The sequence below is a fragment of the Mus caroli genome, unplaced genomic scaffold (genome assembly GCF_978045245.1).
Source record: "Mus caroli unplaced genomic scaffold, Mus_caroli_1 scaffold_7, whole genome shotgun sequence".
In the NCBI taxonomy this organism is placed as follows: domain Eukaryota; kingdom Metazoa; phylum Chordata; class Mammalia; order Rodentia; family Muridae; genus Mus; species Mus caroli.
The window spans coordinates 111056764-111074768 of NW_028227262.1; the positions used below are offsets into that span (position 1 = coordinate 111056764).

General features: G+C 37.0%; 1 protein-coding gene across 26 annotated transcripts in view; it reads right to left on the reverse strand.

Annotated features, from left to right (window-relative positions):
* The window catches only part of Luc7l2 (LUC7 like 2, pre-mRNA splicing factor), an 81476-nt gene that overhangs the window by 30984 nt on the left and 32487 nt on the right, over positions 1-18005 (reverse strand). For 6 of the 26 annotated variants that reach the window (XM_085840711.1, XM_021164283.3, XM_021164287.3 and 3 more), the window contains one exon: positions 7783-7877. In XM_085840711.1, the coding sequence (XP_085696837.1) occupies positions 7783-7877 (95 nt within the window). The other 20 variants (XM_085840694.1, XM_085840696.1, XM_085840693.1 and 17 more) reach the window with 14 other exon arrangements.

Sequence of the window (18005 nt, forward strand, 5' to 3'; positions counted from 1 at the left end):
CACTCACATATAATAAAATAAATAAATCTTTTAAAAAAATTTATTAAAAAAAAAAAGAAGACACTCAAATGTGTAATGATAATTTAGGTAAAGTACAAACAGCAAGTAATATAAAAGTAGGTAACTCAGCCAGGCGTGGTGGTGCACGCCTTTGATCCCAGCACTCTGGAGGCAGAGGCAGGCGGATTTCTGAGTTCAAGGCCAGCCTGGTCTACAAAATGAGTTCCAGGACAGCCAGGGCTATACAGAGAAACCCTGTCTCAAAAAAACAAAGAAAAAAAAAGGTAACTCTCAGAACAAAGTGATACAAAGACGAACCACAGAAAACACACTACAGGTTTAACATGCATAGCTTTCCACCTACCACTGTTAGGCACACTATTTTCTAAAGCAAAAATCACGAACATCTTGCCCTTGAATTTTGAACCCTCAATTCCTTCCTCTGTTGTATTTGTTAAATCACTTACCATCCAAATGTAATGCTTGCTTAAAAATGAGAGAAACCATAACATGACATGCAAATAGCAAAGCTTTAACATAACAAGAGGTGGGTATGAATTTCAATTACACCAGTACTGCTTAAAGATTTTTCCCTATAAATTCCAATCCTTACATTCAAAATTAACTTTATGTAGTTCTACTTAAATACTATTTTTATTCTTTGACAATCTTATGCATATATGTAATTTATCTTGATCACATCCAACCACAATTCTCTTTCTACTCCCTTCATATTTCCAGAACTTTCCTTCCCTCCTTCCCATTGCACGTGCATGGGTATGGGCCATTCACCTAAGCATGGTGAACTTAACAGCAAATTACCAATGTTAAAAATGAGTATCTGGCCGGGCGTGGTGGTGCACGCCTTTAATCCTAGCGCCCTGGAGGCAGAGGCAGGCGGATTTCTGAGTTCAAAGACAGCCTGGTCTACAAAGTAAGTTCCAGGGCTATACAGAGAAATCCTGTCTCGAAAAAACAAAAACCAGCAATCCTGTTCTTCTAACTCTTCACAATTTACTTTCATGTTTATTTACAAGACAGAGTCTCACTATATAGTCCAAACTGGCCTCAAACTCAAAATCCTCTTGTCTCAACTTCCCAAGTGCTGGCAGTACAGGTAAGGCAGTACAACCATACTCACATCTTAGCATTTATTTTTTAAATGTTTATTACTTATTTATTTAGAGGCAGGATCACTCTACATAGTCCTGGCTGTCTTGCAATTTACTCTGTAGAACACAGTGACCTTAAACTCACAGAGATCTGTCTGCCTCTGCCTCCCAAGACCTGGAATTAAAGATGTATGTGTTACCACCTTGCCCTACAGATATTTGCATTTTAAAGATTGTATCTGGTTATAGTTTTGTATCTGATCTGAGAAATGCAAAGGGTAGCTTGAAAAGACTAAGGTTCATCTTACCTCTCAAAGATTATCTTGACTAAAAAAAAAAAAAAAAGACTACACATGCCTATTCAAGTAGTACAGAGAACAGGCATCATAGTGGAAATCAGAAGCTCAATTATTATGCTAAGGCAATCATGTATAAGCTTGACAAGTTACAAATTCATAGACAGTGGCTAGTCTAGGTAGAGAAAAAAAGATGAAAAATGAGAAACATATTATGAAAGAAAAGTAATGATAAAAATAAGACCATTGACTTATCCAAGTGACAAATAGGGAGGACAAGGATTTGTTTTACACTATATACAGGAAAAAAGCACAAATTTTTAATGCAGAAATAACATATGACCCTGGGGTGGTGGCATACAACTGTAATCCTAGCACTGCAGAGATAAAAGCAGGAGAACTGATACAACTTTCCAGACCAACCTGTTTTGCATATCAAGTTCTAGGACAGCCAGAGCTACACAAGGAGACTCTTAAACAATACTAAAATTTTTAACATTTCAACTATTCAATTACATTGTTTTGTATTTGCTGGTAGGACTTCAGAGATCCTTCCTTCCTCCCTTCCCCCCCACCCCCCCAAAGGCAAGGTCTCATAGAGCCCAAGCGAAGCTTGAATTTCTGGTCCATCTGTCTGGACCTCCCTCCTCAGTGCTGGAATCACGAGCGTTGCGTGTATCATCCCTCACGACTACAGGTAACATTTATAAAAACAAATACTGTTTGAGTCTGCTTTACCTTTCCACTAAACTCTCACTAACCTGGAGCCCTTCTTACCCCTTTCAATTACTTCCTCTACTCAATTCCAGTATTTAGTTTCATTACTCCAACATTACTAAAATCAATATAACAAAGAATATAAAAACCCATCTCACTTTGCAAGTTTTACCATACATATTTGAATAAACTTACACATTTATACCTTTATTTTTTTATGTACCAAAAAATTTTTTCATAAGACTTATGATTATTATTGTATATGCTCACCTAAGAGAGCAGCACTATTAAAGGTGTGGCCCTGTTGTGAGTAGGTGTGTCACTGCAGGTATAGGCTATAAGACCCTCATCCTAGCTGCCTGGAAGCCAGTATTCTGTTAGCAGCCTTCAGAGGGAGATGTAGAACTCCGCTCCTCCTCAACCAGGCCTGCCTGGTTACTGCCATGTTCCTGCCTTGATGTTAATGGACTGAACCTCTAAACCTTTAAGCCAAACCCAATTAAATTTTGTCCTTTATAAGACTTGCCTTCGTCATGGTGTCTGTTCACAGCAGTAAAACCTCAACTAAGACAAATGGTCAAAAGGAAAAAAACTGAAGCCCAGTCTCTTCTCTTTTTTTTTGGTTTTTTTTATCCCACAGTCTCTTCTTGTAGTCCCTGGTGCTCTGGATTCTGGTATGCAGCCCAGGCTATCCCCAAACTTGCAATACTCTAGAATACTAAAATTATAGGAATGGAGGACTGGATGATGGAGCGATTATTAAAAGCATTTGCTGCTCTTCAAAAATAACTGAACTCCCAGCATCAATATCAGGGAATCTGATGCACTTATGTACAAATGCCCATGCACATAATTAAAAAGAAAGCCTAGGCCGGGCATGGTAGCAAACGCCTTTAATCCCAGCACTCTAGAGGCAGAGGCAGGTGAATTTCTGAGTTTGAGACCAGCCTGGTCTACAAAATGAGTTCAGGACAGCCAGGGCTATACAGAGAAACCCTGTCTCAAAAAAACAAAAAAAAAAACAAAAAAACAACAAAAAAAAGAAAGCCTTAAAAAATTCTAGGAATGTGCTACTACACCTGCTTAAGAGGCTGTAATTCTATATAGGCTAAGCAAAACATTAACTGCTTTTAAAAGTTATTTTTCTTTAAAGCAAATTTTGTGGGGGGAACAGGTGTCGACTCTTGTCTATTTGTAAACCAAATGAATGCAGTGCCTCCAGAGGCCAGAAGGTGGTGTTGGATCTCCTAAGATTGGGATTAAGAGTATTATAAACTATCATGTGGGTGCTGGGGATTGAACCCAGATCCTCTGGAAGCACAGTCAAAGCTCTAGGTCACTAAGTCACCACGACTCCAGACCCTTAAAAGTTATCTCAGCTGGGCTTGGTTGGCCAGACCAGTCATCTCAGCTGCTCTGAGGACTGAAGGAGTTTAAGAATAAGTTCAAGGGGAGCATGGGCCAGAGAGATCTCTTCTCAAAATAAAAATAACACAAAGAGGATTAGGCATGTAGCTCAGTATTGAGTTCTTTCCCCTGCATGCTTAGAAAAGGCCCTAGATTTAATGCCAGTACACATCCCTGCAAACCCCAAGTTCTCTTGATGAGCAGAAATAATCACTTTTTAGTGGGCTGGTTAGAGTGGTAGTAAATACCTTTAATCCCAACACCTAGAAAACAGAGGCAAGGTAAACTTAAGGCCAGGTTAGTCTATAAAATGAGAACGTCTTCTCTACCTTCCCCCAACAAAGGATTTTATCAAATCATTCTTTTTGCCCTTTATTTTTAAAAAATATTTGATGTTTGTGGCTAATCAACTGTATGTATATTTGAAAGTACTTCAAGTTTTTATTAGCATGTGTTTGATTTGCTTTACAATTAATTGGTGCATTTGTAACTCATCCTCCCTTTTCAATCAAGAGCCTCAAAAAACACAGTAGTTTCCTTAGACTTTTAAGAGTAACTTTTGCTGGGCAGTGGTGGCGCATGCCTTTAATCCTGTCTCCAAATAATAATAATAAGAAGAAGAAGAAGAACTTTTGAGTTTGATTTAATAAATTCAAACAATCTCTTAAGATGATATACAAGATTCAGGGGAAAGTGAGAGGCTGTTTCTTGATCCTTATGTAATAATAAGTATTTTACTCATCAGCTAGCTGGGAGGTTTGACCTGCTACAGTTTACCCCTTCCTCCAACCCCCAACCCCATGAGGCTACTATACTGTTGCTAAAGTTGATAAGGATACCTAAAGTGGTTTGAATGGCAGTGGAGTAGGCTAGGTTTCAAAAGCCTGGGTATGAAGGCCCCCTGGAAGTCTCTGTCTCTGCCTATGGAACAGGATGTACATGAAGCTCTCAGTAACCACCATACCTTTTGAACTGTTTCCTTGCCATGAGTGATAATGAATTAGCCCTCTGAAACTATAAGCAAGCTCTTTTCCTTTTTAAGAGTTACCTTGATCATGGTTGTCTCTTCACAACAATAGAACAGAAACTGCCTTAAGTTTTTAAACTTGTCTAATACCCAGTTGTCTCCAACACCAGAAAAAAAACAGCTGTGGTACCATGCTTGTTAAGGAGATAGACCAAATTATCAGAAGTTCAAAGCCATCCTCCAACGCAAAGGGAAGTTTGAGACCAGCTTGGGATGAGTACACAAAGATCCTGTCTCACAAAAAAAAAACTAAAGAACAGAACAAAACAGAAGACAAGACTTTGTGATTAGGAGAACTGGCTTCTCTTCCAGTGTACTCAGATTCCCAGCACAGGGGTGGAAAAACAGCTCCCAACAGTCTGAAATCTAAATGGTAGAAGAAAAAACTGACTCCTATACGTTGTCCTCTGATCTCTATACATATGTAGCAACACAAAGCACATCATGCAAACACACACCATTATGATTTTTTTCTAAAAAAAAATTAAGGCTTAGGGGTTGTTCAAGAATGTTTAAAAAGGGGCTGGTGAGATGGCTCAGTGGGTAAGAGCGCCGACTGCCCTTCCAAAGGTCCCAAGTTCAAATCCCAGCAACCACATGGTGGCTCACAACCATCCATAACGAAATCTGATGCCCTCTTCTGGTGTGTCTGAAGACAGCTACAGTGTACTTACATATAATAAATAAATAAATCTTTAAAAAAAAAAGTTTAAAAAGATGTGTGGGGGCTGGTGAGATGGCTCAGTGGGTAAGAGCACCCGACTGCTCTTCCGAAGGTCCGAGGTTCAAATCCCAGCAACCACATGGTGGCTCACAACCATCCGTAACGAGATCTGGCACCCTCTTCTGGAGTGTCTGAAGACAGCTGCAGTGTACTTACATATAATAAAAATAAATAAATCTTAAAAAAAAAAAAAAAAAAAAAAAAAAAAGATGTGTGTACTTCTTGAAAGACAGTTCAGTGGTTAAGAGCACTTGTTCCTAGAACCTACATGTGGCTTACCTGTAACTCTAACTCCAGGGAATCCAACACCCTTTCCTGACCTCTACTGGCACCAAGCTAACACATAGTAGTGCATAACCTACATATGTGTAGGTAAAACATTCATATAAAATAAATCTAATATAAAAAAAAACTTTAAAAAAGATGTGGTAGGATACAATCTATAACCCCTGAACTTGGTTGAAGAAAAAAATCTGAAGTTCAAGGTCATCCATGGTTATATAACCAGTTCAAAGATAGGCAGTGTTATATGGTTTCCTGTTTCAATAATAGAAAAATAAGTAGCAATAGATTCTGTCATTTTGTTGCTCTTATTTTCTAGGTTTATCATAAAGTCATTTTGGTGGCTAGAGAGATAAGGACCTGAAGGTGAGCCCCAGTGTCTTAGGTTACTATTGCTTGATGAAACAGCATGACAACTTGGAGAGGAAAGGGTTTATTCGGCTTATGCCTCTACATCATTATTTATCATTAAACAGAGTCAGGACAGGAACCCAAGCAGAGCAGGAACTTCGAGGCAGGAGGTGAATAGAGGCCATGGAGTGGTGCTGTTTACTAGCCTGCTAAGACTGCTTTTTTTATAGTATCTAGGACTTATGAAGGTTTTTTTTTTTCCCTATATAGAGGCTCTCTCCTCTTCACTGTCCTAAGCTTGTATCAAATTGACATAAACTAGCCTGCACATCCAGCACCCATGTAAAATGCCAGATATTAAGGCTGAGGGCAAAAAAGCATAAGGATTCCTGGGATTCACTGGGCAGCTGCTTTGGCATTATCAGTAAGCTCCAGGCCAGGTGAGTGAACTGTGCACCCATCGCCAAGGAGCAGAAAGGTCTTCTAAGGAAGACACCCAATAGTATCGTTTGCCTTCCACATGTACACACACACACCAATATATACACATACCAAAAAAATTACAAAAATAAAAAATTTATTTAATTTTTTGTAACACTAAATGTGAAAAAATTCTGGGGCTAGACAGATGATGCAACATTAAGAGTACTGGCTGCTCTTCCAGCGGGCCTTAGTTTGACTCCCAGCACACACATGGCAGTTCACAACTGTCTAGAACTCCAATCCCCAAGGATCCAATACCCTCTTCTGACCTCCCAAGTACCAGGCACACACACGGTGCACAGATATAATACATTCCTACACATATTATAAAGCAAGCAAATAATTTAAATGTGGAAAATACCAGAGTAGTCTACAGATGAGAAATTTATTATAGATCATAAATGGATTGGTACCGTAGAAAATATCTAAAAGTTATGCACACTGGTGCTTGCCTATAATCCCTGCAGTCAGGATTATCAACAAAATAAAATTTAAAATGAAAACATAGAAACACTAAAAAATTAGTTTATTACTTATTAATATTTGTCACAGTCCTAAGTCAAGGGCTGAACTTCTCACAAACTAATTTTTTTTTTTTATTCTGTTGTATTATACTTAGAACTCTTTTCAGGCTTTTTGTTAAAAGTCCTCAATATGTAGCTCGAGCCGACCTCAAACTTCAGATTCTGTTTTCAGGCTGGCAAAATACTGGAACTCCACATTTAGGCCACCACACCAGGTTTAGGACACAGTTTCAACTGTTTCCTACTAAAAATGACAAAGCTGCTTCCTAGTCCATGTGTCTGGATACTTTTATGCTTAGAAGATATCTTTAATTTCACTTAAAAAATAAAAAACACTCATTTGGGCATCTGTGGTCAGGGGTACTCACTGCTTATGAAAAGTAATCTGGAAATCTTTTCTTCATTCCAGATATTTCTGGCAAATGAGAAATAAAACCAGGGTCAAGATTTATCCCCTAACAATTCCCCATCAGCAAGTGTATCTGTGAAGGGAAGTTACTCATAATTTCAATCAATCAAATTATAAAGTTAAAGGATCTATGCCATTTAAAAATAAAGGATAGGGGACAGTGACCCTGTGAGAACATGCCCCTGGCAAAATATTTCTTTCATCCCTCTCCAGAAGAGAAGAGAAAATAAGAAAAAGCACCTAATTAATACAGAGCCCCAACTCCTACTTCGTATGTATAAAATGCTCAAAATGCTATAAAATCACCCCAGTCTTTAGCCATGTACAAACAATAGTCCTGTGCACTAGTTGATCCACTTTCTTCTCTGTCAGTCTACAAACAGAAAAGACTTTACCAATAACTTCATTTTTTCTGGTACACTATTAATAAAACAATAAATAACCACGTACTGTTCCAGAAAGGACATCATGGGGGCAACAGTTGAGAAGGTGGCTCTTGCATACTCTGTCATCACTGAATTTGATTCGTTGACGAGTAGTATCTCCTGTAATATAGAAAGTTAATAATATTCAAGGTTAGACAACTAGACAATATTTATTTTTTTGAAAGTCCTAGTTATTACTAGCTTTTGGTGTGTGACTATCTATATACACACACATATAAATCAACCCAGGAGGGATTAGTTTCTTATAAACCACCCTATAGAAAAACTATTTTAGACAGCATGCAGTTGCAGTCTATGTACTGCAAATGTAATTCAAATAAATAGTCAAAGTGGGAAAGCAAAGCATTCTGTTAAATAACAGTACTTCAGAAAAGCATAAGATTTTAGAGCAGGAATGGACTTTATTGGTTATCAAGTCCAACTCCTTCACATTGCAGATCAGAAAAATGAGGCCCCAAGAGGTTAAGCAACTTGCAGAAGACCCACCAAGAGTTTCTACTGGTATACAATGGTCTCTTCTTGACAGTAAGCACTAATTTATTTTGTAATTATTTACATTAATTGAAAAACATAAAAGTAATCTTGCAAACAATGCATACACACTGCGAATCCCCACTGAACCCCAGACGCCATTTCTTCCACTACTTTGTTCCAGCTGAAGTGTCTCCCTTTTGCTGCTGGGAGGAGTTAGAGGGTAGAATAAGGTGTTTAAGAGCGTACAAACCTGGAAGAAGGACTTATACACCAGTCAAACAAAGGCACATTGCCTAAATGAAATGCTAACTTTTAATACCTCCAAAGATTCCATACTTCCAAGTTTTATGTGGTCTGTTCTATATTGACAAACCAGGCAAAACAAAATACATTTTGTGCTCATATTAAAAGAAAAAAAAAAAAAAAAAAAAACCCCACACAACTCCTAAGCAACAGAAGCAACCAACCTGCTTATCAAATACAGCTATTTACTCAAAAGTTTAAAGACTCTAGAGAAAGGAAAGGTAGCTAACTAGAGTAACAAAATACAAATGTTAGTTACAATTGTTTTTGTTTTTTTTTGCTTAGAATTTCTGAAGAAATAAAAGAAAAACTCACAAGGGTCGTTTCCTCTATGCAGAATGGTATGCCCTAAAAAATGTAGTTTAGCCTTAAATTGGTATCACTGTTAAAGGAAAACCTACTGATGAATTACTGAAGCAAAAACGACTGAAACAAACCAAAAGAGATTGTAAAAACTTCTGCAGTTCACATACCTAGAGCACTCCAAACATTTCAACTAGGAAGTAATTCTTAAATTAAGTTCTACAATTTCACATGTGAATAACAAACAAACAAAAATTCCAACTTTACCCCTTTCAAGTAGTCTTATATTGTAGAGTTTAACTCAATCCAACTAAACACTGTGGGGTAAGATTTTGTTCAAATTGTTTTAACTTGATTAAGAAGATTTAAAGAACATTCTAATTTGCAACTAGGACACATACATTTTTAAGATAATATTCCTAAAATCGTAGCTTCAGAGCAGTTCAACAATAGGTTTTCTGAGGCTAGTCTCTAGTAGGTTATTTGTGACACAATTTGGAATAATCCATTTAGTGTTCAAGCCTGCTACTATAATATAGGTTACTTTGGTGGTCTTTTATTTCCTTTTAAACACAACTGCTTCTGTTCCACATTCATTAACACATCTGAAAAGTTAGTGATAACTCACGGCTCGGCGAATGCGGGGCCTTTCTGAAACTCCCTTGCAGATTGAAGTAGGCAGGCATAGATACATTGAACCTTTACAAATAAAACAAGGGGCCAGATTGTTCAGTTTGTATAGAATAGACTCTGCCAGCAATTTCAATACAGCACCTAGAAGTACATGTTGACTGTAAAGATTCTTGCATATAAAAACAAAAGTGAACAAAATCAGAGTGCTCGGGTTTTTGTTTTGTTTGTGTTTTTTTATTTTGATTTTGTTTTTGTTTTTGTTTTTTAAACAATACTGATTTAACAAGTATAAGCCCAAAGAAAATTGTGACTGGAGATAACAAAAGCCCAAGACTGGAGCTCTAAAAGTGGCCCTTAGGCTAGGTAAGAAATATTTCTTTAAAATATGTTTCAATGAAGACTAGTGAGTGCCTCAAGCTCTTATCAGAACCAAACTATCACAAGCTCACACCCGAAAGCAAAAAATGCAGAAGCTTTTTGACCGTAGAAAGACTTTAAAACATGATTATGTGAAGAACTTTAAAAGTGATAAATTTTTAAGGGTTAAGGGGCACTTACAAATTTCGTACTGGCCCTATTACAAATGATCTAAGCTTTTTGGTAATGAAGCAGCAGTGTCAGTTCAATCAATTACAAAACATAGCTCAAGGGAATAAGGATTATATTTAATGGAGGTCTTAGAATAAAGTTAATATTTATGGAAGTTTTAATAATCAAACATCAATGCTTAAAAAAATCACATTAAATATAATAAGGTATACATGCCCTGACAATATTATCAGATAAAGCATTAATAATTACAAATAATAACCTTGGTGAGCTTTAAAATAATGAAGGAATCTATATCTATAAATGCCAAAAAAAAAAATCACCTACACTACCTCACTTATAGGTATTCTATAAACATTTATTTGATAACTATAGCAAAAGTATCATATATAGCTTTCACATATTAGCCATTATAAAAATCTTTTTAACAAAATAATAAAACTAGCAGTACAAGATATAACAATGAGGGACTTGCAAATGAATGTCTATTGAAACTTCAAGTTCTATTTAGGGAGACTTTATGCTTACGTAATTTTTAAAACAATTTGGCTACAAAATTACAAAATCATTCAGCATTTGAATAAATTTGGGCTTATGACATAAGTATAATTTAACTACACACTTCTGAAACAGAAATGTTTGTAATTTTTATTTCTGTCATGGTATCTGGCCCAAACCATGTTTTTCAAAAGAAACGAGGTAAATAGTATCCTTAAATGGGGGAGAAAAAAAAAGAGACTGGAAATAGGCAGTGAATATGAATAAAGTATCCTTATAATGTAGGATTTTATCAAACGTGCTTTATGTGTGTTTCCTAGTCACTGAATCATACCAAAAAAAAAAAATCTGAGTTAATCCCCCTAATAAATTCTCCTATGTTTAAAAAAAACTAATAATGGGGAGAAACTGCCCTGTCAATGATAATAGATCTTAATCATAGAATAAAACCTATTAGTGACTCCATCCTCTGTGCTACAAAATGGAATAACAAATATTTTGCTCCTAAGGAGTTGAATTACCATTAGAGATGTCAAACATATAAATAACAATAACATAAAATAGTATATACTCCAAGTGCCAAAGAGATATTTTGAACGATCAGCAAAAGGTTGGAGAAACTAGGAAAGGCTTCATAGAATAAGCAGAAGCCAAAATCTGAACACTACATACAAGACTTTAAGAGGAAAAATGAGCATTCCATACCAGAATAGTATCTTTGACAAATTTTACAAACGCTTCAAGGTTTGGGGAACAGTAAGTAAACTACAGTCAGCTTTGGTACACGGCTGAGTACATCTGGAAATACACTTAGTGCCAAAGATACAATTTTTGGAGGGTGAAATTTGGTGTCTTAAAATCTTTCTTCAATCTGTATTCATTGTGTATATATGAACTTTTAAGGAATTTTCTAAATGAGGCAGCAATTAGATCAAGTTGAGTCAAAAACAAATTATCTTACCTATAAAAGCAGGTTTCCCTGTCACAAAAATCAATTAAACTTTATATATGACAATAGCAAGGTCTTTTTTTTTTTCTTTTTTCAAAAGAAATGAGGTAAATAGTATCCTTAAATGGGGGAGAAAAAAGAGACTGGAAATAGGCAGTGAATATAAATAAAATATCCTTATTTTTTTTATTTTTAATATTTTTTATTACATATTTTCCTCAATTACATTTCCAATGCTATCCCAAAAGTCCCCCATACCGCCCCCTACTTCCCTACCCACCCATTCCCATTCTTTTGGTCCTGGCATTCCCCTATATTGGGGCATATAAAGTTTGCAAGTCCAATGGGCCTCTCTTTCCAGTGATGGCTGACTAGGCCATCTTTCGATACATATGCAGCTAGAGACAAGAGCTCCGGGGTACTGGTTAGTTCATCATTAAAATATCCTTATAATGTAGGATTTTATCAAACGTGCTTTATGTGTGTTTCCTAGTCACTGAATCATACCAAAAAAAAATCTTACCTATAAAAGCAGGTTTCCCTGTCACAAAAATCAATTAAACTTTATATATAATGACAATGGCAAGGCCTTTTATTTATTTATTTATTTTTGGAGACAGGGTTTCTCTGAGTAGCCCTGGCTGTTTTGGAACTCACTTTGTAGACCAGGCTGGCCTCGAACTCAGAAATCCGCCTGCCTCTGTCTCCAGACATTAAAGGCATGTGGATTAAAGGCATGTGCCACCACCCCCACCTAAGCAAGGTTTTTGAATAAGGTATTAAATCTTATTTATCTATTTATTAAATAATGTTTTTAAAGATTTGTTTATGAGTGCTCTATCTGCATGTACACCTATATACCATAATGGTTGAAAGCCACCATGTGGTTGCTGGGAACAGAACTCAGGACCTCTGGAAGAGTACAGTGTTCTTAACCTCTGAGTCATCTCTCTAGCCCAACCTCTTTTATTTTTGAGGCAGGGTCTCATGTAGCTCGAGCTGCCCATGAACTCACTCTGACTCTGGTGCTCCTGTTCTACACCAAGTGCTGAGATTACACACATGCCTGCACCACCAGGTCTAATGAGGAATCTGGTTTAGAATTTTGGGTGGCCACAAGTTTTTCATTTGAATAGAAGCACAAAAAGTTCTATTAATCATGTCCATTAAACAACTAACTATGAAATTGTAATGAATTACAATTTCATTGCCTTTTTCTTGTTCAATCCGCTCTTGGGTGTTATAAAATAGTTCAGAACACTTGTGTATAAAGTATACAATAAAAGCTGAAATGAATACCACATAACTCTCTAGTAACTGAACCTAAGGTGGCACTAAGACATCAGTTTCACTCTGGGATATGGACTGGCCTCCTCTAAAACCAGGATTCCTACTCAAACTGTACTCAATACTGCTATCAAAATTCCCTTCAATTTGCTGTGAAGGAAAAAGAGCCCCATTGCAATACCCAATATGAAATTATGATCCTACTACCTGATATAAATTGTATTAGTAACACATAAAACCTTGGCCTAAGTGGTATCTGACATTGTACACAATGCATGCTATTTTCCCAAAATCCACGCCCACTCCCCCCTCCCCCTCAATATTTCCCACCCTCTCCCTCCCCTTACAAACAATAAACCAAAACAACTTTCATAAATTCAGGTGCTATTTTAAAAACATCAAAATTTTACTTTACCCATTCTCTCCGATGCTCCCTGTATTTTTTTAAGATGTGAGTGGATGACCATGCTATGTGATCAACAACTGTGAAGTTAGCAAAAGTGAACTGAGTTTAGTATTGTAATTTCAAAAGAACCTTAAAGTTTGTAATATTTGACATATTTAATGGTAGGCAGAATCCTATCTTACTGTATTACATCAGGCATTAATGGCAAGCAATTTATAAAAGCAGTCAATATTTCTTTGTACAGATTTAGCTCAGAGCTCAGCTTTGAAATCAAAAGTGAGCAAGAAATACATCAACAGCCGGGCGTGGTGGCGCACACCTTTAATCCCAGCACTCGAGAGGCAGAGGCAGGAGGATTTCCGAGTTCGAGGCCAGCCTGGTCTACAAAGTGAGTGCCAGGACAGCCAGGGCTACACAGAGAAACCCTGTCTCGAAAAACCAAAAAAAAAAAAAAAAAAAAAGAAATACATCAACATACAAAGCAACAGATGTATCCTGTGTCTATAAATGAAGGCAGAGGCAGGGACAGGGAAGCTCTCCCACAATTGCAAGTGTGACAAAGTGTCTACCACCACCATCTGTAGATGTTTCTAGGACCTTTTGTCACTCAGTTGACTTGGGACACAGCAGGTCCCTTCCTTCTGAATAAGATCCACACCCCTTCAATGATACTAAAGCTAGAGCTAGAAAAAACAGAAAACCAGTAGCATCTTGTTTACCTAACCTCTCTCTTGAATCCCTCAGTACAGAGGAAGCATTATAACCTTTCCTTCCAATATAAATTCCACTTCCACATAATAGTGTAGAAATTACATAAAAATCTATTGTCAGTTTCTAGTCTACTGCAGGGCAAGAAATCATTTAAGATGTGCAAAATTAAACCCATGTCTTCACATGAGCCAAGGTGACTCCTGGAGTCAATCTGATCATTCTTATGTAATTCTCCTTGCACCTTACCTGTGTCACCTATCTTTACAAGTTTTTCAACATTTATCTATATAAATCTTTTTGGCAACTAGTTTTTCCTTGAGACAGAGAAGCTGGCTAAGTGTCGCAAACTTCAGCTCATGATCCTTCTCCCTCAGTCTCTCCAAGAGCTGAAATTATAGGCGTATACACCACACCCAGCTTGTAATTACTTTTGCTTTTATATGTATGAGTTTTGTCTGCAGGTATGTATGTGAATCACACTTGTGCCTGGTGCTCTAATGTGAGAAGAGGGCAGAGAATGCCCTGAAACTGAAGTTACAAACAGTTGTGAGATGTCATGTGAGTGCTGGGAACTAACCCAGGGTCCTCTACAAGAGCAGCAAATTCTCTTAACCACTGAGCCACGTTTCCAACCATCATTACTTTTCTTTTTTGAGACAGTGTCTCATGTAGCCCAAGATGGCCAAGAACTCATGCAGACAAGGGTAATTCTGAACTTCTGGTCTTCCTGTTTTCAAGTGACAAGTGTTAGAATTACAAGTATGTATCATCATGCCCAGTTTTTGTAGTTGTTTTCAAGATTTATTTATTTATGTATGTATGAGTACAATTATAGCTGTCTTCAGACACACCAGAACAGAGCATCAGATCCCATTACAGATGGTTGTGAGTCACCATGTGGTTGCTGGAAATTGAACTCAGGACCTCTGAAGGGCAGTCAGTGCTCTTAACCACTGAGCCATCTCTCTAGCCCTTGTAGTTACTCTTTAAAATACTTATTTCCCTCTTCATGGTACCTTAATAAGAGTATCCTGTTTGACCTAGTGTATATGTAAGCAATTTAAAGTATATTTTATAAGAAAACAATATTTTAATATAATCAAAGATCCTTTGAGACTATTTGATATAGTTAATATAGTTGGTACTTTTATAAGATGTTCCTTTCTGAATGGAAGAAGTCATGCTGAGCAGTAGCAGCGGCTCTCTCTTCAGGAAATGTGAACATAAGACTACTACACAGTTTAGAAATGGCAGTATTTCTTTATAGTCCGTTAATATAGTCTTATACGTTAATAATCACTAATAGCTACTAGTGTAATTTCAACCATAATCCTCTTGACAAGTTTAAAAAGAACAATGGTTATTATAGGGAAAAAAACTTCCAAGGTAAATATGGGGACGGGGGAGAGCTATGGGTTAGAAACATAGTATGCAACCCTGGCTGCTCTCAAACTCACAATCCTTCTGCCTCAGTCCTCCAAGTACTGGAATTACAAGCATATATCAACACACATAGCTAGTAATATCAGTGTTATTGGGTATAATCAAAGACTTTTGATATTTTACAAACTTTTAAAATCCAAAATCACTTATGTATGAAAACCCATGTAACAAAATTATATTAAAAAAATGAAGTTGGAGAAAAGGCAACTATAAGATGCTAACAGACTAGCAATAATGAAAATATAAGAGCAGAAATTCTAAAGAAACTACATTCCAAGCCTATGCTCCAACCCTGTCTTCTCTCATTACACAAAGCAAAGGGTCTTGACAAACAGCAAAAATTTGTGCCATTATATTCTTTTGGACAACTTCAGGAGTTTTTTCATAAACATACTTCTTGAACTTAAAGAGAGATATTACAAAAACCTAAAGTGTTGACTTAGAATTGGAAAAGTAAGTTAATACAAAACTAGGCACAGTGCCTCGTGCCGTAGCCTCAGAATTTGGGAGACGGAGGCAGGACTGCCAGTAAGCTTAAAGCCAATGAGTGGTACTACATAGTGAGTTCTAGACCAGACTAAGGAGCTATAGAGTAAGACTTTGACTCAAAATATCTTTAATAAGGTTCTACAGAATTTAGCATGCATGCCAAAAGTTACAGCCTGCTAAATTTTATTCTGACACAAAGTTGCAGTTCAATTCTGATACAGTAACACCTGTACTCGGGTTATCTGGTACCTTCTATCCAGAGTTTTCCTACATACAAAATTAGAAGCAATGGAAGCTATGTTTTTTTCTTATTCTTTTAATTCTTCTTCTTTTGAGATGGGGTATCTCACTATGTAGACCAGGTTAGCTAGAACTTAGGATTCTTCTGCCTCAGCTTCTCAAGCACCTCATCTACATTAAAGGCTATCTTAAGAAATAGCTGAAAAGAACCAAAGATGATACAATTAGCTGATTTGTTCACTAAAAAGACTCCCAAAGAGGTGGGTGTGATAGGGCTCCCCTCTGATACAAGCATTCCTGAAGCTGTTCCAGACTATCAGGGCACAGTGAAACCCTGCCCCATAAAATAAGTCCCCAATTGTTCAAAATAACTATAAACATCAAGGAAAACATCCCCAATCAAAATTCAACAAAGGAAAGGAAAAACAAAAAACAAACAAAAAAAGAGAGCACTAGTGACAACTTAAGGACAAGTTAAAATGAAAAACACACCTCAGAAAGGGGATGTAAGCCTTAAAGCTACAAAACAGTACAGCAGAGAAATTGTAGTATTGAATGTACATCACATTCTCAAGAGCTGCCTCTGGGGACTCTGCCATTCACTTTAAAATATGAGCAAAATATACAAGGTACTTTCATTCATATAGTTGTTTTGTTTTCAAAATCAGATAATTATAATCAGTATAAAAGAATGTGTCACTTAAACATAAGTGTTAATTTGTAAATATTTACATATTAGGTTTTTTTTTGTCTATCTGGGATTATTGGTAGCTCATACCTGTGATCTAAGCACTCAGAAGACAGAGGCAGGAAATGACCTAAAATTAAGGCCAGTTTGGGCAAGACAGACAAAGAGATGAAGCAAACACACACCAAATTTCTAAGAAAAATAACAACTCGGGAGATAGAGGCAGGCAGGTCTTTGTGAATTTGAGACGAGGTTCATCTATATAGGGATTTCCGAGTCAGCCAGGACTACATGGAGATCCTATTTGAGGGGGGTGGGAGCGTGGATGGGTAGAGGGAGAGAAAATATGAATTGGGGGATGCCAAGGAAAGTAGTTAAATTCTACTGCTATCAATTAATTATACCCTAAAGTATGTCAACCAACAATTCAATTAGAATTGTGAGCCGAGAGTGGTGGCGCACACCTTTAGTCCCAGCACTTAGGAGGCAGAGGCAGGTGGATTTCTGAGTTCAAGGCCAGCTTGGTCTACAGAGTTCCAGGACAGCCAGGGCTACACAGAGAAACCTTATCTCAAAAAACTAAACAACAACAACAAAATATTACTACTGTGGGGGAATAGCCCAACAGTTAAAGGAACTTAGGAACTCCTACAGATGACCTAGATTTGATCATCACCCACATCAGGCTAGTCATCCATCCACTGTCTGTGACTCCACTTCCAGGGACCTCTTTCTGCCTTCTTCTGGCACTATACACACGGTGCGCATATACACAAGTAGGCATACACACAAATTTAAAAACAAAAAACAAGACAAAACACCACTCTAGTCAAATACTCCTTCTAATACTACAAATTAAATTGTGACACAAATTCCCTATACTATTAACAGTTTCTAGAGTCTAAGATAAAACATGTTTCCTAGAAAGTATATCCCTATCTGTTCCATAAATCACAATCATGTTCTCAGGGTTTCTACTGCTGCATCCTCATTTCACATTGCCACTGTGTTTGTGACATCCTGCAAAACTAGTGGCTCTCATGAACCAAAACACTAAAGGAAAAATGAGAAACCAAGATAAATAAAGTAATTTCATTCTGCAGGTCTAGATGATCTCAAGAGATGACCAAGAACTCTCTACTTCACAAGTTTTGTGGTTTCTGATTAGTCATTTCTATTCATAAGCATGGATATACACTGGATATAGACTGGCAATTAATTTTACATCTTATATGAAAACCTAGAACAGTATTT